Source organism: Lutzomyia longipalpis, chromosome 2, assembly GCF_024334085.1.
Source record: "Lutzomyia longipalpis isolate SR_M1_2022 chromosome 2, ASM2433408v1".
Classification (NCBI taxonomy): Eukaryota; Metazoa; Arthropoda; class Insecta; order Diptera; family Psychodidae; genus Lutzomyia; species Lutzomyia longipalpis.
Window position 1 is genome coordinate 25,294,949 of NC_074708.1, and position 21,828 is coordinate 25,316,776.

At 33.8% G+C, this 21,828-nt stretch overlaps 2 protein-coding genes across 15 annotated transcripts in view; one reads left to right on the forward strand and one right to left on the reverse strand.

Annotated features, from left to right (window-relative positions):
* LOC129789743 (calmodulin-A-like) overlaps nt 1–21,828 on the forward strand; it is a 70,757-nt gene that overhangs the window by 40,739 nt on the left and 8,190 nt on the right. For 2 of the 14 annotated variants that reach the window (XM_055826776.1, XM_055826777.1), the window contains exons 2-4: nt 1,315–1,512; nt 7,265–7,306; nt 18,165–18,443. In XM_055826776.1, coding sequence (XP_055682751.1) covers nt 1,423–1,512; nt 7,265–7,306; nt 18,165–18,443 — 411 coding nt within the window. In that variant the 5' untranslated portion in view covers nt 1,315–1,422. Of the gene's footprint in view, nt 1–391; nt 1,513–7,264; nt 7,307–18,164; nt 18,444–21,003; nt 21,522–21,828 lie in introns of those variants that run through there. The other 12 variants (XM_055826781.1, XM_055826782.1, XM_055826780.1 and 9 more) reach the window with 12 other exon arrangements.
* LOC129789778 (troponin C-like) lies at nt 7,878–13,806 on the reverse strand. Its single transcript, XM_055826830.1, has 6 exons — nt 13,592–13,806; nt 11,964–11,994; nt 11,733–11,876; nt 8,392–8,508; nt 8,141–8,272; nt 7,878–8,049 (listed from the first exon to the last, which is right to left on the reverse strand). Exons 1-6 carry the CDS (start codon nt 13,592–13,594, stop codon nt 8,021–8,023), a joined length of 456 nt encoding a protein of 151 aa, XP_055682805.1. The 5' UTR covers nt 13,595–13,806; the 3' UTR covers nt 7,878–8,020.

Consider the following 21,828-nt stretch of genomic DNA (forward strand, 5'->3'; position numbering starts at 1 on the left):
TAAGCCTGACTTAACAATCTTAAATTTAGTTTAACGATTCTATAACCTAACTTTTAAAAAATCTTAAATCACATTTGAGAAAAATTATGCCGGACTTAATGAATTTCTCGCAATTTTCTCAAACTAAAAAAAAATCTTTTCTAATTATGTATTAAAACTAACAAGAACGTTTACCTAATATGATAAAAATTCTATATTCATGTAAATCCTGAAATTAAAAATTCCAGCAGATGTTCAACATCTCTCTACACCTCAAAAAGTCTTAAATAACGATTAAGTTTTCAGTCATTGCTGTAGAATGGGAAAAAGGAAACCCTTGAACTCCTTAAGCTTTCATTAAACTATACATAGTTCTCTATAGATCTGTAAGTTTTCCCATTCTTACCTCTTTAGATACATAAATGATTATATATAGCGTAGTAGCGTTGAAGAAAACTGTTGCAATTACATCAAATAATTATTGCACGGCATCCAGAACATCACTTTGTGGGTTCAATGAAATCCACTGTAATGGCTTTCCACGGTATAGCTCTTTATTTTCGTGAATAATTGAATGTGAAGAGCCAAACAGAGCTCTAATTGCCGACGTTTGGCTGTCAAGACGTCTACACAAGTTGGTCACATCGCGTCTGTAAAAGTTGCATAAAGCATACAATATCACGATTAGATTTCCGTGGAAATGCTTCGTTTTTCATTAAAATAGGACAAATGGAAGTACAACAAAAAATGTGAATTGTATTGATTTTTTCACATTGAAATGCACTTTATTGCTTTTAAGAATTTGACGTTGCAAGGGTGGATTTTTTTTGCGAAACGTTGTGCTTTTGAAATGATTTTCCAGACACTCTGTTTTTTTTCGTCGATGGGGTTTAATCACGCTACTGGCGCGTAGTGTTTGCATTTTATTTTAATGCCTTTCTGGCAGGAAGTACACGTAATTTGCGTTAGAGAGAAAGGTGCAAGAAGTGGCGCAATGTTGTACGTAATATGGTTTAATTTGCAAATTGATGAATGGCTTAATTATTAATTGAGGGGGATTTTGGGGGGAATATATATTCAAATGCCTACCGGAGGTGTTTAAGCCCGAGAGAGAGATGAAGTGATAAGTCCCATAAACAAGTCATAAATCTCAGGGTGAAGTCAAGTGGACACTAAATGGCATTAGAGGAGCAATAAACCCATCTGTGGAGGGATGTGATGAACAAGGGAGAGTCAGTGATTGCCTTAATAGCTCTCATATGGATTAATAAATCTCACTTTTCTTCCGTCATCTAACGCACACAAACACACAAAACAATTTTGTGGCAAACACAGAGAGAGTGATAAGTAATTAATTAAGTTTAAGGCGCGCGTAAAATATTCCAACGAGCATTTATCAACACTTGAGATTAAACGAGGTGCTGTGTATTTAAGCAACACAACATGGCATTTGCTGCTGCCCGAATGATCCTTAAGGACAAGAGGAGGAAGTCTAAAGATGACTTTACTCCAGCTGCAAGGAACCGCAATAAAGTATGTATATTGTACATATATAGTTATCCCCTTACCCCTGACAAAAACCATATTTTCCATTTTGTTATGAAATTTTCCTCCGAAAACCAACAGAGTGATTAATTGGCTCAAATGTATCACTTTTCTGCTACTGAAGACAACAAGAAAAAGGTCCCAGACCTTTCCCATTTGGGAAAATATTGTATACACGACAACCTACAACACATAAGGATTACAAATTGACCATTTACTGTGTGTAGCGCTGAATGGGCGATGCTAAAAATGTTATGAATACCACATATGGAGCTGTTGGGAGATTTGTAATGTCGTAAAAGAATATATTAGAGAGAAAATGATATTATTTTCTCGTGTTTTATGGAAATAAAAAAAAGTTACGTTTGCATGGAAGACCTGTTAGATTGAAAGGACGCCATTAAAAGTGAGGTTATGTCTGGCATAACCTCATTTCTATTTTTAAAACAAAAAGGCCACTGAACTGCCAAATTAGGCGCAAAGAAAAGAATTTTCTCAATTCTCTTTGCGCATTTTGCCTCATTTTATCTTCACGTTTTGTGGAAAGTTTTCCGCATAAGATCAAGAACTTTACTTTAAAATATATTGTCGCAAACAGATAAGTCCGTAAAGTGTCACAGAACATCTTGCCACACATTTCTGCGGCTGGTAAACTCCTTTCATCACTTCCGTATATCTCTCACACAGTTCGAGTTTACCACACTGCTGTGGAAAAACCACAAAGTATACAAGCATCGACTTCCAGAAGGATTTTCCTGTGGCCAAAAATTTTCCCTTCGATTCATTTCACAAAAGGGAGAAATTAAGCAAGTTTCTCTGCAAGGAAAACTTTTACTTCTCTATAAAAAAAACATCACCGGTGGGCTTAAAACTTAACATGCTTTTTAACTAGCACGTTGGGAAAAATTTTATGAAGGTACAAACTTGAGAACTAAGGGACTTTTTGCAATGAAAATTAAGGACGAAAGGACTTTTGGCAATGAAAATTAAGGACGAAAGGACTTTTGGGAATGAAATTAAGGGCGCGGAGACTTTTTTCGGTAAGAAATTAAAACAAGAAGAAAATAACGATATTAAGAAAACTATTGCGAAAACTTTTCCAAGAAAAACTCAGAAAGCTTTTAAAAGCTCCAACAATAAAGTATTTCTCAGGGTAAAATAAATTCTTTGCAAAAGTACTAAAATTCTTTTGGAGAAAGTTTGAAAATATTTTGACATGCCATTCTTTTGGGTGATTAAGAATTTAATTGAATTTTAATTAAGCGAACATTGCGATCCATTTACGACCAAGACAAATGATACAATCCACTTCGTTCTTGAAGTAGGGATTTCTAAAGTTTCCTCTAAAGAAAAAAAAATCAAGAAAACAGTTGGAAAAAGTTTTTTCCTTAACATAAATGTAAAATTTTCTATTTCCATGATGAAAAGGTTGTTTTTTAGAGAGATTTCAGCTCCTTTTCGACCTTAATTTGCAATTCCTCACAGGTAACTTTCCAATATAGGTAAAAAAAAAAGGAACTGCTTGCGCGAAGAAACTTTTCCCGGACATGGTGCCCCGGCAAGTTGGTCGTGTTAAAAATTCCCTGAGGCAGGCGATTTAAAATGCTTCCGAAGGACAAAATGATTGGCTTGAATGTGGCACAGTTGTAAAATAAAATCTATTTAATTTGCTAGCCTCAAAATACATATTTCTCCTCTCTAGGCAATTTATGTTGGAAGATTTGGGTCAGCAAGAGTCCGCCCTGGGTTGGATTTGTCAGAAAGTAACAATAATTCTATCAGAAACCCTTTTTGCTATATATATGCACATTATATATAGCAAACATAATTCTCTGCTGGATGTGTTCTCCAACCAAACCACACTAATCTCTCTAGTAGAGTTCGAAAGCATTTTATGTTAGCAAAAGTTCGCCATTATGTATGAATAGGAACTGCTTGAGATATATAATTTCCGGTGAATGCACTACAAACGACCGAGATTTCTCATAGAAATTCTCTTGAGAAATATTCCTTTTTGCCAGGCGTGTGTAGGCAGTGAAGAATTGGTGGGTGGGTTATGAGGTAGTTCTAGCAGGGGTGTGAGGGGGGTGGAGGGTTGTTGAAGAAAAAGGAGAGACGCGTGTTATCTGATTTCGCTTTCACCTTGCAATATTTTGCACTTTGCACATTAGAAAGTCGTTACGTGCTATATATGTATATAAAAGCATGGCAATCCATAAATATTAATAAAACGCGCCATGTGCCGACATGAGAGGGGGACGGTTTTAACAGTGAGGAGTGCCACACTTGCAAGCTCACCTAATGAAGCCATCGTATGTGTGCCATATGAGAGTCCCCCAGTCCCCACGGACGTGGGATCTTTCTCACTGTATTCAGTGCAAATCTCTAGTCACCCGTAGTCTGTGTGATAGATACTTCCTCAAAGACGCAAAGTCAGGCCATCAAACATGTCGATGATGAAGTCTCGGGGTGCAGTAAACTCTCCCGTGTGGAAGCGACTTAATCGATAAATCGTGCTGTTCGAAAATGCATGTGGGTCAGATGGTGGCAAACTTGCCATTTTCTGTGCATCGGAAACTTTTCCAAACCCCATAGAGTTGTTGAGAGCGAGAGCGAGATTCGAGGGAAACAGGTCAATCCAAAACCGCCTCACAGCCATGACTGTTTGCAATGTTCTCCATATCACTGGGGTTTGTTGATGTATACACATATATTGTAAACTTGATGCATTTCCCACCATTTATTGTTGACTTGCAAATGAGAAACTCTTCACTTCTCGTCCGACAGAAAACTATAAAAAAAAATATTTGACAAGGATATCCACAGAAAAACCCAACTGGAATGTATTGTGGGTGATGAGATGTTCAAAGGCACTGAACTACAATTTATTACTGTGAAGCATGTAAATTCGTAAATATAGAATGTGACTTTTAGTTGTCTTCTCTTGATTTTCCAAAAAGTTTAGAGAAACTTTGAAAGAACTGAAGAAGGATGAACCTCTTCAGGTATTTTTTTTTTTACATAAATTTTTTTAAAATAATAAAAAAATAATGATGAAAAATTAATAGATTAAGGAAATTAAAAGAAATTGAATAATCAAATCATTTAATATCTGTTAAAAAGGATAAAATCTTTTTAAAAAGTACCTTTCCAACGACAATCTGTTCATAAAAATCGGTGCACTAGCGGCCGAGATGCAAGAGATAAAAGTGAAAATTTTTGAAATTGTGAAAAAACGCTTTTACATAGCTTAACCAAAATAGCTGCCAAGAAATAACAAGTTGACCGATTTTCAAAAATTTGCCAGTTTTGGAAAGGTGAGAAATGTACCTTTCAAAAACTAATAAATTTTTGAAAATCGGTTGACCACAGCCGGAGAAAAAGTCACTTGAAATTTGCCTTCAAAAATACCCCATTTTTGCTTGCCCGGAAACTTTTTGCGGGTAGTGTATTTATAAAATTAAATCAAAAGATATTTAGATGACATTTGTAGAGAAATTCAGCATTTTGATTGCGATTCTCAATATCTCTAAATGAAATAAATATTAAAGGTCAATTTAAAATTAAGCTCGGGATATCAATTAAATGAGTTTAAAGCTGAAGGAGTCTTTAAATTTTTTTTAAAGTGATTTAGAGACGACGACAATTGTAAGAAAAATCGGCATTTTGAACAAGATTAACAAAATAAAGAATAACAAAAAATATATTAAATCTTTCAGTTCAAAATTAAGAAATAAAAAAAATGTTCTAATTTTAATACTTTTTCTAAATTATCTGCAGATAATTCGACGATTCAACAATAGAAGACGTAAAATGATTGCAATTTATCAACCCCTATTCATGACTATATATAAAATTCAAACAATCTTTTGACAACGATTTACTTTTTGGTTATTTCCCACATGGTGGTGGTAAACCAAAAAAAAAAAACCGACTCCCCTTTGATCTTATCTGAAATTTACAAACTCGCCTTTGACAACATCCCATTAATTTTTCAGCTCAAGTTCTCAATAAATTTATTTTATCAAAAATAAATATATTGCTCGACAACGAGAGAAGTGACACCACTGAACTGATGATCTTCATAAATTTTATTCCAATTTCTCCAAAGCAGCTGTCCACCATTAATAATAATCTTTAGCACTTGTCATAATTCGTGTGAATGTCTTTATAATATTTATATGTTGCGATTTTACAACAATTTAATGCATAATTCGTTATGCTACATTTATTTTTGAGTTTTAAAGCCCCTGACTAAGAGGGCAATAATAGTGTGAGAACTCATAAATTAATCTGGACTCTCAATGGTTCAATGCGAGAAGGTTTTGTGATTAAGACCGAAGGCTATGAGCTTTGATCTTGCACGCAACCTTCTAAATTTATACAAAGCTCCACAAATATGTTTATCCTTGTACGTTGAGTAAGAAAGAACAAAAAAATGACCCTCTCAAGCTTTTTTAAATCATTCACTGATGAGGTCTTTAATGAACAAAATGAACAAAATAAATTGATAAATTCTCAAGTTTATTGTTATTAGTCTATTTTGGCGAATTTTGTGTCTTTTTTTTTCAAAATAATATGAAGTTTAAAATTAAATACATTAAACTTATGCCAAAAACAAAGAGACAATGAGACTTTCTCATTTCTTTCCTTTACGGGTGAATTTAGTCAATAATTTTACCATTTTATCCTTGACTCTGAACGTTCTAAAATAATATTTTCAATAGTCTACAATGTTCTAGAAAGAAAGAAAAAGTTCTGGGAAGATCTCATCCCAATTTTTCTACTTAAATTTCATTTGAAATAAAATGAATAAAAATATTAAAATTTAATACGCCACACTCGCAATAAAACTCATAAAACTAGTCCTGGCATTAAATTTTTAAGGTTCTTTAAAATAAAAGGACAACCAACTCCTTTGGGGGTAGTTTAGTAAATTAAAGGGCTGTCATTGTAAAGCATTGAGAGGACAAAATGCTCTTCTGTGCGTAAAAAGACATAAATACGTACTCAAATACCGTCGATGGGGGTAAATTTACCTCGAAAATATTTTTTTCAATAAATTTACAAATTAAAAAAATATATATTTTTTTAAAATATTTTGGGGAAGAATTATTAAAAAATTGAAAATAGACTAAAAATTAGTTAAAATATCTCACAAAAATTATCAACAAAACTATTCAATTTGTTGGTTAATGAAGAGTATTTCTTCATAAATACGGCTAAGGCGGTATTACTAAAATTTCAAAGAACACAAAAGAATCTTTAAACCCGAATTTTATAAAATAAGAACAGATTTACAGAAAGCTAAAAAAATTTGTTCAATGATGACTTTTTTAGGTACGTAAAAAGACGATCAATTCTCCCCCTACTACGGTAATTTATTCCTTGGGCGATTCAGGTGTAAAATATCGCCTGAAAAAAATCCAATTCCAAATGAATTTTTTAAATATTAATTTCTCTTACCTCTGGCTTTACTGCTGTAACGGCCTTAAGATGGTGTTGTAAATGTGCTGTAAATCAGTAAATGGTCTTTCATTTTCTCTATCTATGTTATGTAAATATAGGTAATATTAGTTGGTATAAATGGTAAATGTGATGTATAAATGTTTTTTCTTTTGCCTTTTATGGAAACTCTATTTATAATTTAATTTTTCTTCCTCTCTCTCTATCTCTTTTTTTTCTTTAAAGAAAATCTCATTTTTCTGTGATTACTATCAACTTTACCAATTTATTTCAGGCCAGAAGTGTCAGCACAAGTAGCTTTAGGAGCCTGAGTCAGGTGAAAACTAACAAATTAATATTATTTCTCACGAATTTTCTCGTTCCAAAATGCGACTTTTTCACACTGGAATGAGCAGTTTTGTTTACTTTTTTACTGGTAGTAAAACGAATGGAGTTTTGTAGTTAATTTATTGCAAAATGTTAAAGTAAAAATATAAAACATTTTGTAGGTTTAATGCGAAATAATCATTGATAAATGAGAAATTTGTGTAGAATAGAGAGTATTTCCAACTTTGCAACCATATAATGCTACATATGTACCTTTCTGCTGCATTTTGCCTGAATTTAAGTGCTTTTCTGTGGCTTTTTGTATTATTTTCCTTCCATTTTCCATAGTTATTTGCAATTTTACCCGAATTTGCATAAATTTGTACCCACCGCCGAGCAGAAATTCTCTCGCTCTCAACTGCCTGGCTTTTTTTTTGTACATCAGCAAAATTGAAGATTCTTGATGGGCTGACAAGTAAATTCCTTCTTCGTTGTAGCATGAAATTTCCTCAAGCCGACTAGAGAGTGCATGCCAACAAAAACTCATTGATACATTAACAATGCAAAGCAAAGCATTTGAAAATGTTGGAAAAGGATTTATTTTGTAAAATTTGTTCTTCCGACGTGACGTTAATTTACTCCCACAGAGCTCAAGTACTTCTTCCGTTTTCTTTTGATTTAATGAATTTGTGTAGAAAAATTACAAGATTTGACGTCTGGCTGCTTAATCTCCCGTCATCATCTCCATGAATTCTAAAAAAGATTGAGATGGAAAAAAGGAAAAAAAATGTTCATTTCCTTCAAGAAAAATATCCTTGATGGAATTTCCAACAACAACACAAACCATCAAAGTCCACCGTTCCCGATGAATCCGTGTCAATTTCCGCAATCATCTCATTGAGTTGATCACTCGTCAGCTGATCATCGAGTGCGGCGAGAATTTCACGGAGAGACGATGTTGGGATGTAGCCATTTCCTACACGAATGAGAAATAAATGCGAAAAGCACCCGCGTGAGATTTCCTGACAGCATCATTCCCACCCCTCCGCATTATCCCTTTTGTGGTATAGGGATTCACATGAATCATTGATATACCTTCTTTGTCGTACAATCGGAAGGCTTCCTTGAGTTCCTTTTGGAGTGCTTCGTCATCCTCCTCAGCAAATCGCCCAGCTACCCGGCAGAACGAATCAAAATCCAATTTTCCCGACCCTATTCAATGAGAAAAATATTTTTGAGAGCTCATCCTTCTTTTGCGGCATATAGTGGAGTATTTGGAATAGGATTAATATTAATGTACTCGGTGATAAAATGTGTCTCATCTTAATCGATGGGCTATTCATCTTGCTTAAGAAAGTACCTCATCAAACATTCTTTAAATAATTCTTTTAGAACTTAAAAAACGTTGTTTTAGAGCCACTAAAAAGAGATCTAAAAGAACATTGAAAGCTCTTAAATATTTTAACAAAAAATTAATCAAAATCAGTCCCAGAATTTTAAACAAAGAAGATTTTTTTTTAATAATTATTCCTTCATGAAATTATTGCTAGAAAAAAATTTTATTAAAAAAAGTTCATTCGTTTATATATATAAAATAACCTCAAAGATTCGAAATTTCAAAAGTTAGAAAATAAACGTAGGGAGAGCGGGGCTAATTAAGTCACTTAAGGGTTTGGAAAAAGCCAAAAATATCATATTTCCTAGCTAAATAGAACAAAATGATCTGAGAAAGAGTTATAGGGCAGTAAATTTCCTAAAGAAATGAGCTATACATTTCGTTTTATCTATTTGGGAAATATGATATTTTGAGCTTTTTCTAAACCCTTAAGTGACTTTTTCAACCCCGCTCTCCCCTAAACGTTAGACAAGAAACGTTAATCATTAGAAATGCATAATTTGTCAAAATCTGCTAACTTGAAAGAAACAGAAAACACTTTAAATAATAAGTTGTAACTAATGTTGACGCAAATTTACCTTATTGTGACGCAGAAAAAGACTAATTGAGACTCAATTCCCCTTTTTGCGACTCAACTCTTTTCTTATTTAGACTCAGCCTGTCCTCGAGTATCTTAAAGATCGGTTACAACGGTTACAACTTTTTTAATTGTGATTGTTGAAATTTTGAAAAATGTTTTTAAATTTTCTTGAATTTTTTTCAGCTTAAATTAAATTTTGATTAAAATTAAATCAAATAAAAAAATTCTCCTAAGCTAAGAGCTAAATATTCTATATAAATAAGTAAAACTTACGGGCTGTGATTCTTTCTTTGTCAGTGAAATGTGAAATTGACGGAAAATTGAGGATGGGCAAATTTTGAGGAAGGCTTTCTCGCGCACCGAATCACAGCCAACGCGCAGAAATTTTGTGAGAAGCCTTAATCGTGGGCGTTGGCTGTGATTCGGTACGCGAGAAAGCCTTCCTCAAAATTTGCCCATCCTCAATTTTCCGTCAATTTCACATTTCACTGACAAAGAAAGAATCACAGCCCGTAAGTTTTACTTACCGTTCTTTCGCTTTATACTGTTCCATCCATGCTATATTTAATTTTTATCTTTGCAGTTTATATATATTTATCTTTGTATTTTTATATGTATATATATAATGTATATATCTGCATTTATAAATATTTTATTTTATTTTATATGTGTATATATAAAACGCCCCGCTTCGCGGGGCGTTGGACTTATGCAACTCAAGATATGACATGTAAACATGTAAACTTTAAAACGCGATATCTCCGGAACGGCTACATAGATTATCTTCATTTTTGGCATGGAGCTAGATAATATAGTCAGCTATAACATATCAAAATTTGAAGCAAATCTATAAAGCGGTGCTCGAGATATTCATCGAAAACTCATCGAAAATTTTGTTTTCGATTTTAGCACCACTTGCGGACATTTTTTGAACTTGCGCTGTTTCGAGCAGTTGTAGGGCTCGTTAATATCTTTCATTTGAGCCCGAGTTGATCAAAATCGGTCAAGCCGTTCTCGAGTTATGGCCGATTTTCGATGAAAAATTGTGGCGGCCATATTGGCTAAACGGCTTGGCCGATTTTCGAAAATGAGGTATCGCTGGAAAGGTCTTGATGGCCCCTACAACATATCAAAATTTCAGACTTCTAGCTATAATAGGGACTGAGATATAGCGAAAACAAAATTTAGGGGTTATTCAAAATGGCGGACGAAGGGGTGGGGGGGTGGATTTGACTTCATAATCGTATGTCTTCCACCCGATATATGAACTTTGCCGTTGACCGCAAGTCTCTATCTATTACCGTTCTCTTGTAATTTAGCGAAAGGTTCCGGCCGGACGGCCGGACGGCCGGACGGACGGACGGACTGATTTTTGGCGCATACGTTTTTTGGAATGTGGGGACCCTAATTCGTGCTCATCCCAAGTTTGAGCCCGATCTGACGACTTTGCATTTTTGAGTGTACACAGAAGCTGTGCTTCTTTTAAGAAAGAATCACAGCTAAAATAACAATAAAAATTCAAAATTCTTGGCAGATACACAAAATAGCTGAATGACAACCCCTTTCAGCAGAATGCCTCAAATTGTAAATCACGGTTATTTGTAAGTATGCGGCATGAGAGTTTAGAAATCCTGAGATATTTCACGAAATTCCCTCAACACTTGAAGAGTGAAATATTGTTAGAATTTTATATATTTCATGAGCTGAAAAAAAATCGAGGAGAATGGAAAATAACTGACGACTCAAAAAAAGAGAAATCTCGCATAAAAGAAAATTCAACCATTTGTTTGAGATCATTACTAAATGAGTTCAAGGTGCTGATAAATTTTATTTTTATACCCTCTTTTGCGGAAAAAGAAACCACACCGTGTGACTTTATCAATCTTATGGATGGGGATAGAAAAACACGAGAGACTTTCTTAAAATGGAAAATTTATACATCTTCTAAAGAAGATTTGAACCAAGATGGAAAAAAATCTCCGCACGACCCCTTGCAAAATTTAATTTATCATATCTCTTGTGTTCTCTCCGACCATTTCGTGTGTGTGGATGCGGCCTATGGGGAGAAATACGAAGGATGGTCGTATATCATACCCCAAGTCCAATCTCAATCGTCGAATGTCTCTTTTTATGGGGATTTTTCTTCTTTCCCGCAACGCCTCACTGCGACATGGTGAGAACGATATATTCCGTATAAATCACCACATTTTCCCCCCTTTTCTTCAGCTATCATATTTCCCAATATTTGCAATATGCTACGTAAAAGTCCCACTCCCCCCCCCCCTCCCAGAATTTCCAATGCTACTGCCCACATATATGGATTGTTCTACCATTTCTTGCCATCATTTTCTCGTCACCCCATCGCGTTGACAAGAAGTACAACAGAAAAAAATCCAAAGTAAATCCACACGGGCAGAGCTTTCAACGCCATATATAGATGTGCAAAAAAAGCTCACCTACCTTCGACATCTTCAGCAACGAGAAGCGTCTCAAGTTCTGAATCGTCATAAGTATGGCCCAATGTGTTCAAGATTGTACGAACTTTCTCCTTCTCAATGCGACCCGTTTTCCCCGAATCGAACATGGAAAATGCCCGGCGGAATACTAAAAATGGATTTTGGGGAAAAGCGCAAATTGAAATTTAATATATCAATCAATTTTCACTGCAGAAAGAATTTTTCCATTCCTTACATTGCACCTGCTCGTTGTCCAAAGCGTCAGCCTATATGGAAATATTTTTATTTGAAAAAAAGAGAGAGAAAAAGCTTTCATTAGGGACTTTTTGGTATAAAAAAAATTCAATTTTATGTTTTTTTTTCACAAAATCTATATAAGTTTTTTTTATCACATCTATGACGCCTCAACAGAAAAATCGATTAAATACCTACTCTAAAAGACTGTCAGACGGATGATGCATTGAAAAGACAACGCAATGGTTGGGAGGGATATTGTTCTCTAGACACAATGGTGGGAAAATTTGCATTTTTAGAGCCACACTCAATGATGGATGGGAACTAATTTCCCACAACTATGTCAACCTTTATTTTCACCACACACCCCTACTAACAAAAGGAGCTTTCACTCCTTTGACACGGAAATAAATTAAATTCTCAATTTCCTCTAGAGGAGAAGACTTTACGCTATGTATGGTTAAGCTTCTTAAATTTTATATATATTTAGAGAGCAATATTACGTATATTTTTTATTTCTTTCATGTGAAAAGTTTGACTTTTTAGTTAAAATGAGCTCTTAAAAAATGAGAAAAAATTTAAATGCTTTTTAGTGTATAAATATTTCATTAATTAATTAAATAATCATTATAATTTAAAAGTTTCAGAGACTTTAAAGTGACTTTGCTATTTAAAAAAAAACATTGACTAAAGGTTTTCACCTTAAAATCAATCAAATTGTTTTTTATTCAAAGAGGAAAATTTACAAAAATCCAACCAAAAGCTTTAAAAAAGTAAAGCAAATTCTTTTTCCCTGAACTCCATTTAAAGGAGGTCATGCACTAACCATGTAAAAACTTCCTCTATCGCTTAACAATTTTGACCCATTTCATCTTGTAGAGGATCAAAAAACATTAAAGAATCCAGAGAGAAACATTTTTTTAGAGAGACAAAAACGGCAAATGGCGTCGCAATATTTCAAAATTTTGGCAATCTTTTTTTTGTATTTTTATATGTGATCCCAGTAGATAATGGAGAGTTCCTCTCGCGATTTTTCAATGTTTTTTGATCCTCTACAAGATGAAATGGATCAAAATTGTTCTGCGATAGAGGAAATTTTTCATTGCCACTGCATGAACTCCTTCATCAGTTCACTTTCAACCCTTTAATTAATCAGCAAACTCGCACCGTACACAATTTAACGATGTATATTTTATAATGCAACAATCAAGCGGATTTCCGATTATTTTGTAAATATATTTTAATTAATTTAATTTATTATTCAAATATTTATATTAGCGAGTGTGGTTTTCGAAAAAAAAATCTGACATTAATTTATCATTATTTTATTGGAATTTTTATTTATTTCCTTTGATATCACCTCCTGCAGTCACTAAATAAATGAATTTATTTTACTCTTTTAGGGTTTTTTTTGTTTTTGCATCACCCATATAATTTAATGATTATTTTTCTTTGTTAAATAACACTCAACCAACAATTTTAATTGGTGTTGATATTCAATGGAATTGTTTTTATTGAACTTTTCCACATTTAATTAAAAAAAATCATTTTAAATTAAACATTTTGCGAGGATTTATTGTTGGGTTTCTGTTGTGGAAAAGGGTTAAATCCCGCACACAATTTACTAACCATTTTATGAGATTTGTAATCTGAGGGAAATTCTAACTAAATGTTTAAACGGTACACAATAAAAGGGAGCTCCTTCTCCTTAAAGAAATTCCACCACCTTCTCTTCTCAGCACAACCGTCGACGGACCAAGTGAAACTAAAACGTGATTTGGATTTTTCGGAGCGCGCGTCTAGCTATTTTCATGTGAATCTTTATAATGAATTAAAATTCCAGTGGTTTTCCGAACCGATGTGTATATTTACGCGGAGTTTTCTTGTGCGAGGAAACACCCTCGCGCGCCTCCTTTGCGCGCTTATCGCGGTGTCTCGTGAAAGATTTCACAAAGTCAAGTTTAATTATGTACGAAAATAAAATAAATAAAAACACGAAAGATTTTTGTGTGAAAAAGGAAAAAGGTCACGTGGCGGAAAATCGTGCTGAGAATATACATTTTTTTTCTCTACATAAGTGTGTGCTCTCACTCTGCTCCTTTGCAAGCTCTCTTAAGCAATAACACTTTGTCTATCCAATCTATCTCCCATCATTTCATTCTCACTTACCACACACGCGTTTTTCTGGTCCATTCCTCCGCATTGAATTTTTTTTCTCCACAAGGGGCAAACAACTGGAAAATTCTGATGGATTTGAGAAAATTCGGAAAATTTTGAGAATTATGCAATTTATTTGAAAAATATTGAAATATTCTGGTTGGGATTTTTAAAAAAAAAAATAAAGGGCCCTCACTTTTAAAATGTTTTAATAGATGTAAAAAAAAATCAAAAAAGAAGTAAATTATTATTTATACTCTAAAATTACGTAACGTGTCTGGAAAAACGTGAGAAAAGAGAAAAAAATCCGATAGTTCATAGCTGTAGTATTATCGTAACATAGAATACATAACCTCACATTTTGATTAATTTCTAATAATTTTTTTTTTATATTTCAAAGCTTTACGGCCCCAGCCTTTTCAAGCCACAAGGCCTTCTTATAAAATTCAAAATTTAAACACCAAAATTCGCAGAAATTATTATTTGTTGTGTTGATACAAGGACTCGAATAAATTCAGAAATAGAAGATAAAAATTTCAAATTATCAATCAAAATAAGAGTTAAAATGTTAGGTTGTTCTTACGTAAAGAGGAAAAGTAAATTCTTACGTAAATAATTAGTTAACATTGCGAAGAAATTTTCCTCGTAAGTTTATTCTTTTCTTAATAAGTTTTCACTTCAAATTGCGACACAAATCTATAGCCAGCTGTTTGCCCCTTTATTCTTTCTGTGTAATTCCACTTCAACCAGGATGGATGACACACTAAATAATAGGAATGATTCAACTGATGGGGAGCTGTATGTGAGAGGAAGGAAAAAAAAACCTCCGCGTAGGATTCCGAAAACACAAATTATAATTGAAGAGTGGAAAATTGCTTGCCGCAAGATTTGTAAGTCGTAAATTTAGAATAACGATGGCATAAAAATTTTTAACAATAAATTGACCGAATTTTTCTCATATTCATCACAATTTTCCGCATTGATGTATTTGCTATTCAAATGCGAATAGACGTATTTACGGTGTATTATTTTTTGGGGTAAAAAAAATTCATGGCATTCCCCAAGATGACAGAGATATGTATGTATATATGAAATCAACATCGATTTATATGCATTTCATGAGACATTCTTAACGCTTCAGCAAATTTTTCCATCTTTTAGTGGGTAATGGTGCCAAGAATTGCGACGATTGTGAAAATTTTATTGATGAAAAATCTCTTATAGATTTATCAAGTTTTTCAATCCAAAAGCATAGACGAATTTTTGCCTGTGAGCTTTCTGCAAAGCACCAAATTATGCTGTTAGTCTCTCAATGTTTCCGTATCTCTCAAGAGCAATTTTTTGAAAAATTAAATATGGCAATTGGATAGAAAATTTGTAGCAAAATTTCTTTCACAAAAATGTCGTCATTTCAGTCGCTTTATGAAAGATTTTTGTGAATCATTTATTGAGAATTTATTTAATCAAAACAATCCACTATTACTCACCCACATTAATTCTTTTTAGTAGGTATAATTTTATATTTCGGCACATGTTTGATTGTGGGTGGTGAGGTTCTTTGAATTTCCTCTCAATCTTAATCATTTTTGTTTGAATTAACTTAATTATCTCTTTTAATTGCAACAAGGAGTAAAAAAAATGATACAATATTAATTTTTTTTCTCCTCAATGCATTCCTTTGTCCATAATTTTGTTCCATAAAGTGTTAAAACAATTTAATTTCAAAGTCTTAATGAAATTGCTTAGAAATTTATGCAAATTCTTGTGTTTTTTTTTGCACTTCAAAAATTCATTTAAAAACTTTCATACTCACAAAAAGCGGTTTAAGCAGTAAGATTTAAAGAGAAGACCATCCAATAGTTCATGAATCATTAGACATGAAAGACTTTAATCAAAGCCAATTGAATGCTTCAACATTTTACCATAGTTTGCATCAACTTACATAGCTTATTGCCTCAATGAAAATATCAAATATTCCCCGTTTTAATTAACTTCTCAAAGTGAGAATTCATGGAATCCATCAATCAAAAGGATGCAAAACCCCATTTTGCAGCAACTCAATATTCAATTCACTTTCCGCTGAGAAAATTAAATCACAAATTAATTCATTCATGAATAATTTAAATGCTCTTATTGAATGGACCGTATAATTAAGTCACTTTCAGGCATCTCTTTGAGTCTAAATGCCGAATCCTTTAAAAGAAACATATTAGAAATTGGAAAATATCACGGAGCTTTTCTTTCTTACTTTAAGAAGAAGAATAAAAAATCCCTAAACAAATTTTCTATTTTCCATACGGATCAGCTGGGAAAAGTCGAAAGCTCGAAAATGCATGGAATGACGTTATTATAAAGCTTTATTCTCTTTCAAGATATGAAAAATCATTGACGAAACATCAGTGCGAAGGTTTCATGCATTAAAAGACACAAAAAGTACACCGATGACGTAATTTAATGAGTTTTTGGTAAAATCTCACTAATTTTTCCCAGCTGATCTTATTTAGTGATTTTTTTGGCGATTTTTTTATTCATTGATCCTTTGCAAGATAAATCATGCGTTAAGATGTTTTCCTCGAACGAGGAATTTTCTCATACATCAATGAATAAACTCCTTTGCTAAATAATTTAGTTACGTTTGCAGAACAGAATTTATCGTGTTGAGCTTTAAATAAAAAAATATACAATGATAAAAATTAGATTTGAATTGAATATCAACTTTGTATAAGAAAAGTTAATTTATCCCTTTAGAGCTTTTTTATACATTTGTACATTAAGTACTTTGTAACCTATATTTTTCTATTCAAAAATTAATTAAATTCAATTTGTTTGAAATGGAGAAATTGGTTTCTAGTTAATTTAAAACTTTACTCAAATTATACATATTAAAATCCTTTTTAATTGAAATAAAATAAATGAATAAATTACTAATTATATATCGGTTTAATAAATTCAAAATCAACAGTTTAATGAAAAATACAATTTTAATTAAATATTATTCAATGACTCATGATTTAATTAATAAATCATTCGATGAGATTATTATTTTATTCGCTTGTGAATTGGTTGACTTTATGGGTGGAGATTCAGGGGAGTGGGGAGGGGAAATGGGATTCATTAGAATGGTTGACATTTTGAAAAGGAAATTCATTGCGGGTGGAAAGCGCCACGTTGAGTGTTTCACAAATAATTCCTTCTTCTCGCTATCTTAGTGATGCTACACACATTCATTTAATTGGTCGTATAGCAACAAAAATGAATTGGCACTGCCGTGAAGATTTTCTCTTCAATAGAGTGGGGGTGTGAGACATCTTATTTCATACACATATTGTTTGCCTCAAGTATTTTCATAATGTCACCGCACGAATGAAAATTATGAGATGCTACATATACACGGAAGAATATATATAAAAGTCGTGCATGATTTTCTATGCTGCTTTCCACTATAAACGTTATAAATATATATTTATAAAATGCTACTCCTCACGGGCTCATGGGTATGGTTGGTGTGGTATCTCTTAATATTGGAGCCTGAAAATAGAATTAAAGTAATTTGTATGGCTTGGAAGTTGAACTTGCTGTAATATAGCTGCTTTTTTTCCTTCGCGCACACAAAAAAAACTCTTTCTTTTTTTTATAATAACCAAATGATAAATTACAAAAACATTTATTGCGCTATCTGGGTGTAGAAGAAGAAAAAAAAATATTATTTTCTATTCAATTTCCTGTGTGAGGATCTACGCGCGCGTGTGAAAGTTTCTCCCGCTCTAATGATTCTCGCCCTCATTCCCTGCTTCTTCAGAGGGGGAGTTGGGAGAGACGGAGATGAGGAAATTCACAAATTATGTATCACCATGTAGATAAACTTGTCGGCTAGAAAAGCAAGATGAATGAAAAGCACCAACATACTGCGGACAAGCATGAGGGGAAGTTGATGTGAATGAAATTCGCATTAATTTTCGTTTGAAAAGCTCTTCACTCTCTCACTCTCTGTGAGGTTCCTTTTGTTGACCACAACTCACGTCTTGATGTGGTTTCTCCCTTGCAGGCCCGGAACAAACCAGCGGACGGAAGTGGTCATCTACGGCAGAGTTCGGCGCAACGAGAGAAAACCCCATCGGGGCAGAGGGGTGCCCCAGCTAAAGCCACTGCACACTCAGCTAAAGGACCCGCACCGGCAAAGCAGCAAGCTGCTCAAGGTAAGCCTGGAACCCCTAAATCAGCATCACAGAATAAAGTTGCAGTTCCACCCCCACCTCCACCAGCATCCAAGAAGAAGCCCAAGAAGAAGCATCAGCAGCACGACTTGATTGTTCGTATTGATTTGGTGAGTTTTCCGCTGCATTTCACTCTCTTTCTCCTCCCTGTCTATGTGTAACAACAATTTTTCATGCCAAAACATCCCCTGCCAAACAAATTACCCATTTTTCTGCAAAATTGCGATTTTTTGATAAGAAATATTTCATTTTTCTTCTCAATCGTATGGGGCACAAAATGTGAGAGAAGAAGAAAACTTGAAAGAAAATCAAGAATAAGATCAAGAAAATATATAGACAAGATGATTCAGATGCATCGGTGGAGATGTTTATTGCTCTTACTGTTTTTGTGATTCTTATGTAGGTTTTGGGCAATTGCGTAGATAAGCTGGATCAGTGGGTGGATATCCGGTTGTCTAACCACCGTAAGGTCGGTTTTTAAAGTATAAAAAAAATTACAGCTTAAAATTGAATTAAAATTTTTTTAAAGAAAATATTTAGGACAATTTCTTCCCTTGAGGTTGCACGTTAGATATCAAATGATTGAAAAGAAAAATTTCTGGCTATAATGGATCCGGAAGGAATTCAACAGCCGTTAAAATTTAAAATGGAGAAAAATAAAGAAAATAAAAATCAAATATTTGAAAAGAAACATCAAGATAGAAAACTAAACTTCCGGTGTTTGAAAATATGCGACAAATGCTAGAAAAAAAATTAAGTGTAAGGAAAAAGAATGATAAATATTAGAAAAGAAATATCAAACGGTTTAAAAGTAATGTCTATAACGATTGAAAAGAAATATCTCATGTTAAGAATACAGGTTAAATTGCACAAATAAACGTTAAACGACGGAAAAGGAACTCAAATGCTTGAAAGGAATCATCAGACGTTACAATTGGCCAAAAAAAATTATACAAAAACCTAAAATTTTTGTTGATATAGGATAAATCCTTCCGATTGCGTCAGCCAATTTTCAATTTTTTTTTCAATTTTAGGGCCAAAGCTTTCGACGCTTCTGTTCGTCTTCCTCAGTGGTCGGAAGCTTTGGCCCTAAAATTGAAAGGATGCGTTTTCAGATAAATTTCGACCAAAAGTGGCAGTGAAACTCACCATTTTTCGAATATTTCCTATATCTTTTACATTAGACAGTGCAACTCCAACTGCGGATATGTGCGAATATTTCACTCGCATTCGACTAATACGAATAATTTTTCTGTGTGTAGGCTGACGCAATCGGAAGGATTTATCCTATACCAATAAAAACTTAAAATTCCGTCAGATTCCACTAGAGAAAGCCTAAAATTCAAATGCCACAGCCGTTAACGTAATTTAGTAATCTAAATCATTATAAAAACCTAAGTGTTAAAGATATTTGATGCATTGCCCTACAAATTCAATTGCAATAGCTGCCATTTCCCAACGTGCACTCGTAGCAATGAATTTCCTCTCACCGTCGGTGTACATATCAATGGAAAACTCTTGTAATCCGTTTTTAATTTGGCAACCTCGTAAAATCCGCGATGCCGTGACAATATCGGATGTACTACCTACCTATACCTAGATATATATTATCCGTCCACTCCCGATGGGGCATTTAATGTGAAAATCCAATTCCTAAATGGACCATGTAATTGCTGAATGGGGGCTATGTGTGTGTGTGTAGGAGTGCTGAAAATGCTGGTTTAACCATATTATTTTTAGCATCCATTCGTTTGTAATCAATGAAGAAACTTTTCAGCGCTCTAACCACCTCGAAAATAGCATCAAGCTGTATGTGAGGCACAAAAAAAAAAGAATTAAACTATTTCTGTGACATACAATTAAAATTTTAGCTTCTGTTCGCACTCTTGCACTTCCAAGGACGCTATATATAGGACTTGATTGCCTGCACGAATATTGATTCCAGGCCTTTGCTGACGGTTTTCTTTTATTATTTTTTTTTCATTTAGAATCCTCATGTGTGTGGCATGTAATCGGGGAAAAGGTGTCGTGCATAAAGCCACCACATGTGTGAAGAAAATTTGATTATAATGAAAATTTGAAGGCAGAAAAAGGCAATGCTGTGAAGCACGAATATTCAGGAAAAAGCCCCGAATGAATGGCTATATAGATATATGTAGTACTGTACGAGGACTTTTCTGAGCTCCATGCGATATAGAGGTCCTTTTATATTTCCGGTGCAATATAAGCTATTCAAAATACCTTAACAAAACGAGAAATTCCAAAGGGATCGTTCGCAATGAATCCACACGGGGAGTTTCAAAATCCCTCTGGAGAACTATGATAGAGTAATTTTGAAACATAAGTGGGGGAAGGGTGGGGGGAACTATGGGAAAAGTGCATGGCGGAAAAATTAATACTCACAATCATTCAAGTTGCACCCAGGGAAAGTGGAACAATGTCATTGAGGAGGAAATTCAAAACTGTTTTGTGCATGTAAATCCCATTCCTGGGAGCCATTTCTGTGTGAAACATTCGGAAAATTTAATTATCTCTCCTAGGAAGAGCTGGAGTGGAGGAGAAGAAGAAGAACAAGAATTACAATAAATTCCAAATTAAGTTGATTGTGAGAAATCTTTTCTGCTATGCCCCCGAAACTGCAGAAAAGATAACACAACTCAAAGAACTTTTTGGCAAATATAACATTGTAGCATAACATTAAATTCAGCCTCTACGCAGCTGATGATCTTAGCTGAAGATTCTCAGTCGCTATGGCGTGGTCGGAAAGTCTTGTGCTTTTTATTTATACAAAGTTTTTTCTCAAAGTGATTATATCTCTCTCTCCTCGTGATAACGCATGAATGGACAATAGAATTACTCCCCCGCAAAAAAAGAAGAATGATCAGTGCATGATTGAACTTTAATCACAAATTGTTGATTAGTTCGTGTGACCTCCCCGCAAATCCAAAGAAAAGGGGAAAGAAAAACAAACTTTTATTGCAAATTGATCCACCCAATTATTGTGTGATAGAGCCACTCTGGTTCTGGTGCAAAAGTACTTTAAGGTTTGACGTGAAATTGCGAGGAGAAAGCCCCCCATTTAGATGGCCACAGTATCGAATGACAAAAAGTCAGATGATTCAGTGTACCGAAAGGAATACAAACGTCTGAGAAAACTCACGAGTCGAATAGATATTCAACAGCAATCTGTGAGTTAAATATAAGCAACAAATACAGGCACGTGAGGGAAATATTGTCGCACTGACGTGGAATTTAGAAAAAATCGATATTTATTCATTGAATTATTAGTACTACTCTCGAATCATTTTGCTTCGTTTTTGAGTGTAAAGATAGCAAAAACAAGCTATAATTTGCATAAAATTTAAATGAACTTGCATAAAGGAATTAAAACTTCTTGTTAAGACTTAAGACTTAATCAAACTTCCAGAAAATTTCTAATTTTCTTTCTTAATAAAAATTTAAAATTAACAATTAATTGTTATGGAAATTTTGTAA

What these genes read in the sequence shown, in the direction of transcription:
- LOC129789778 (XM_055826830.1), bottom strand. An exon ending in GGACAACGAGCAGGTGCAAT is followed by an intron (nt 11,877 to 11,963) that starts GTAAGGAATGGA and finishes ATCCATTTTTAG; the next exon opens with TATTCCGCCGGGCATTTTCC. An exon ending in CCGATTGTACGACAAAGAAG is followed by an intron (nt 8,273 to 8,391) that starts GTATATCAATGA and finishes TCATTCGTGTAG; the next exon opens with GAAATGGCTACATCCCAACA.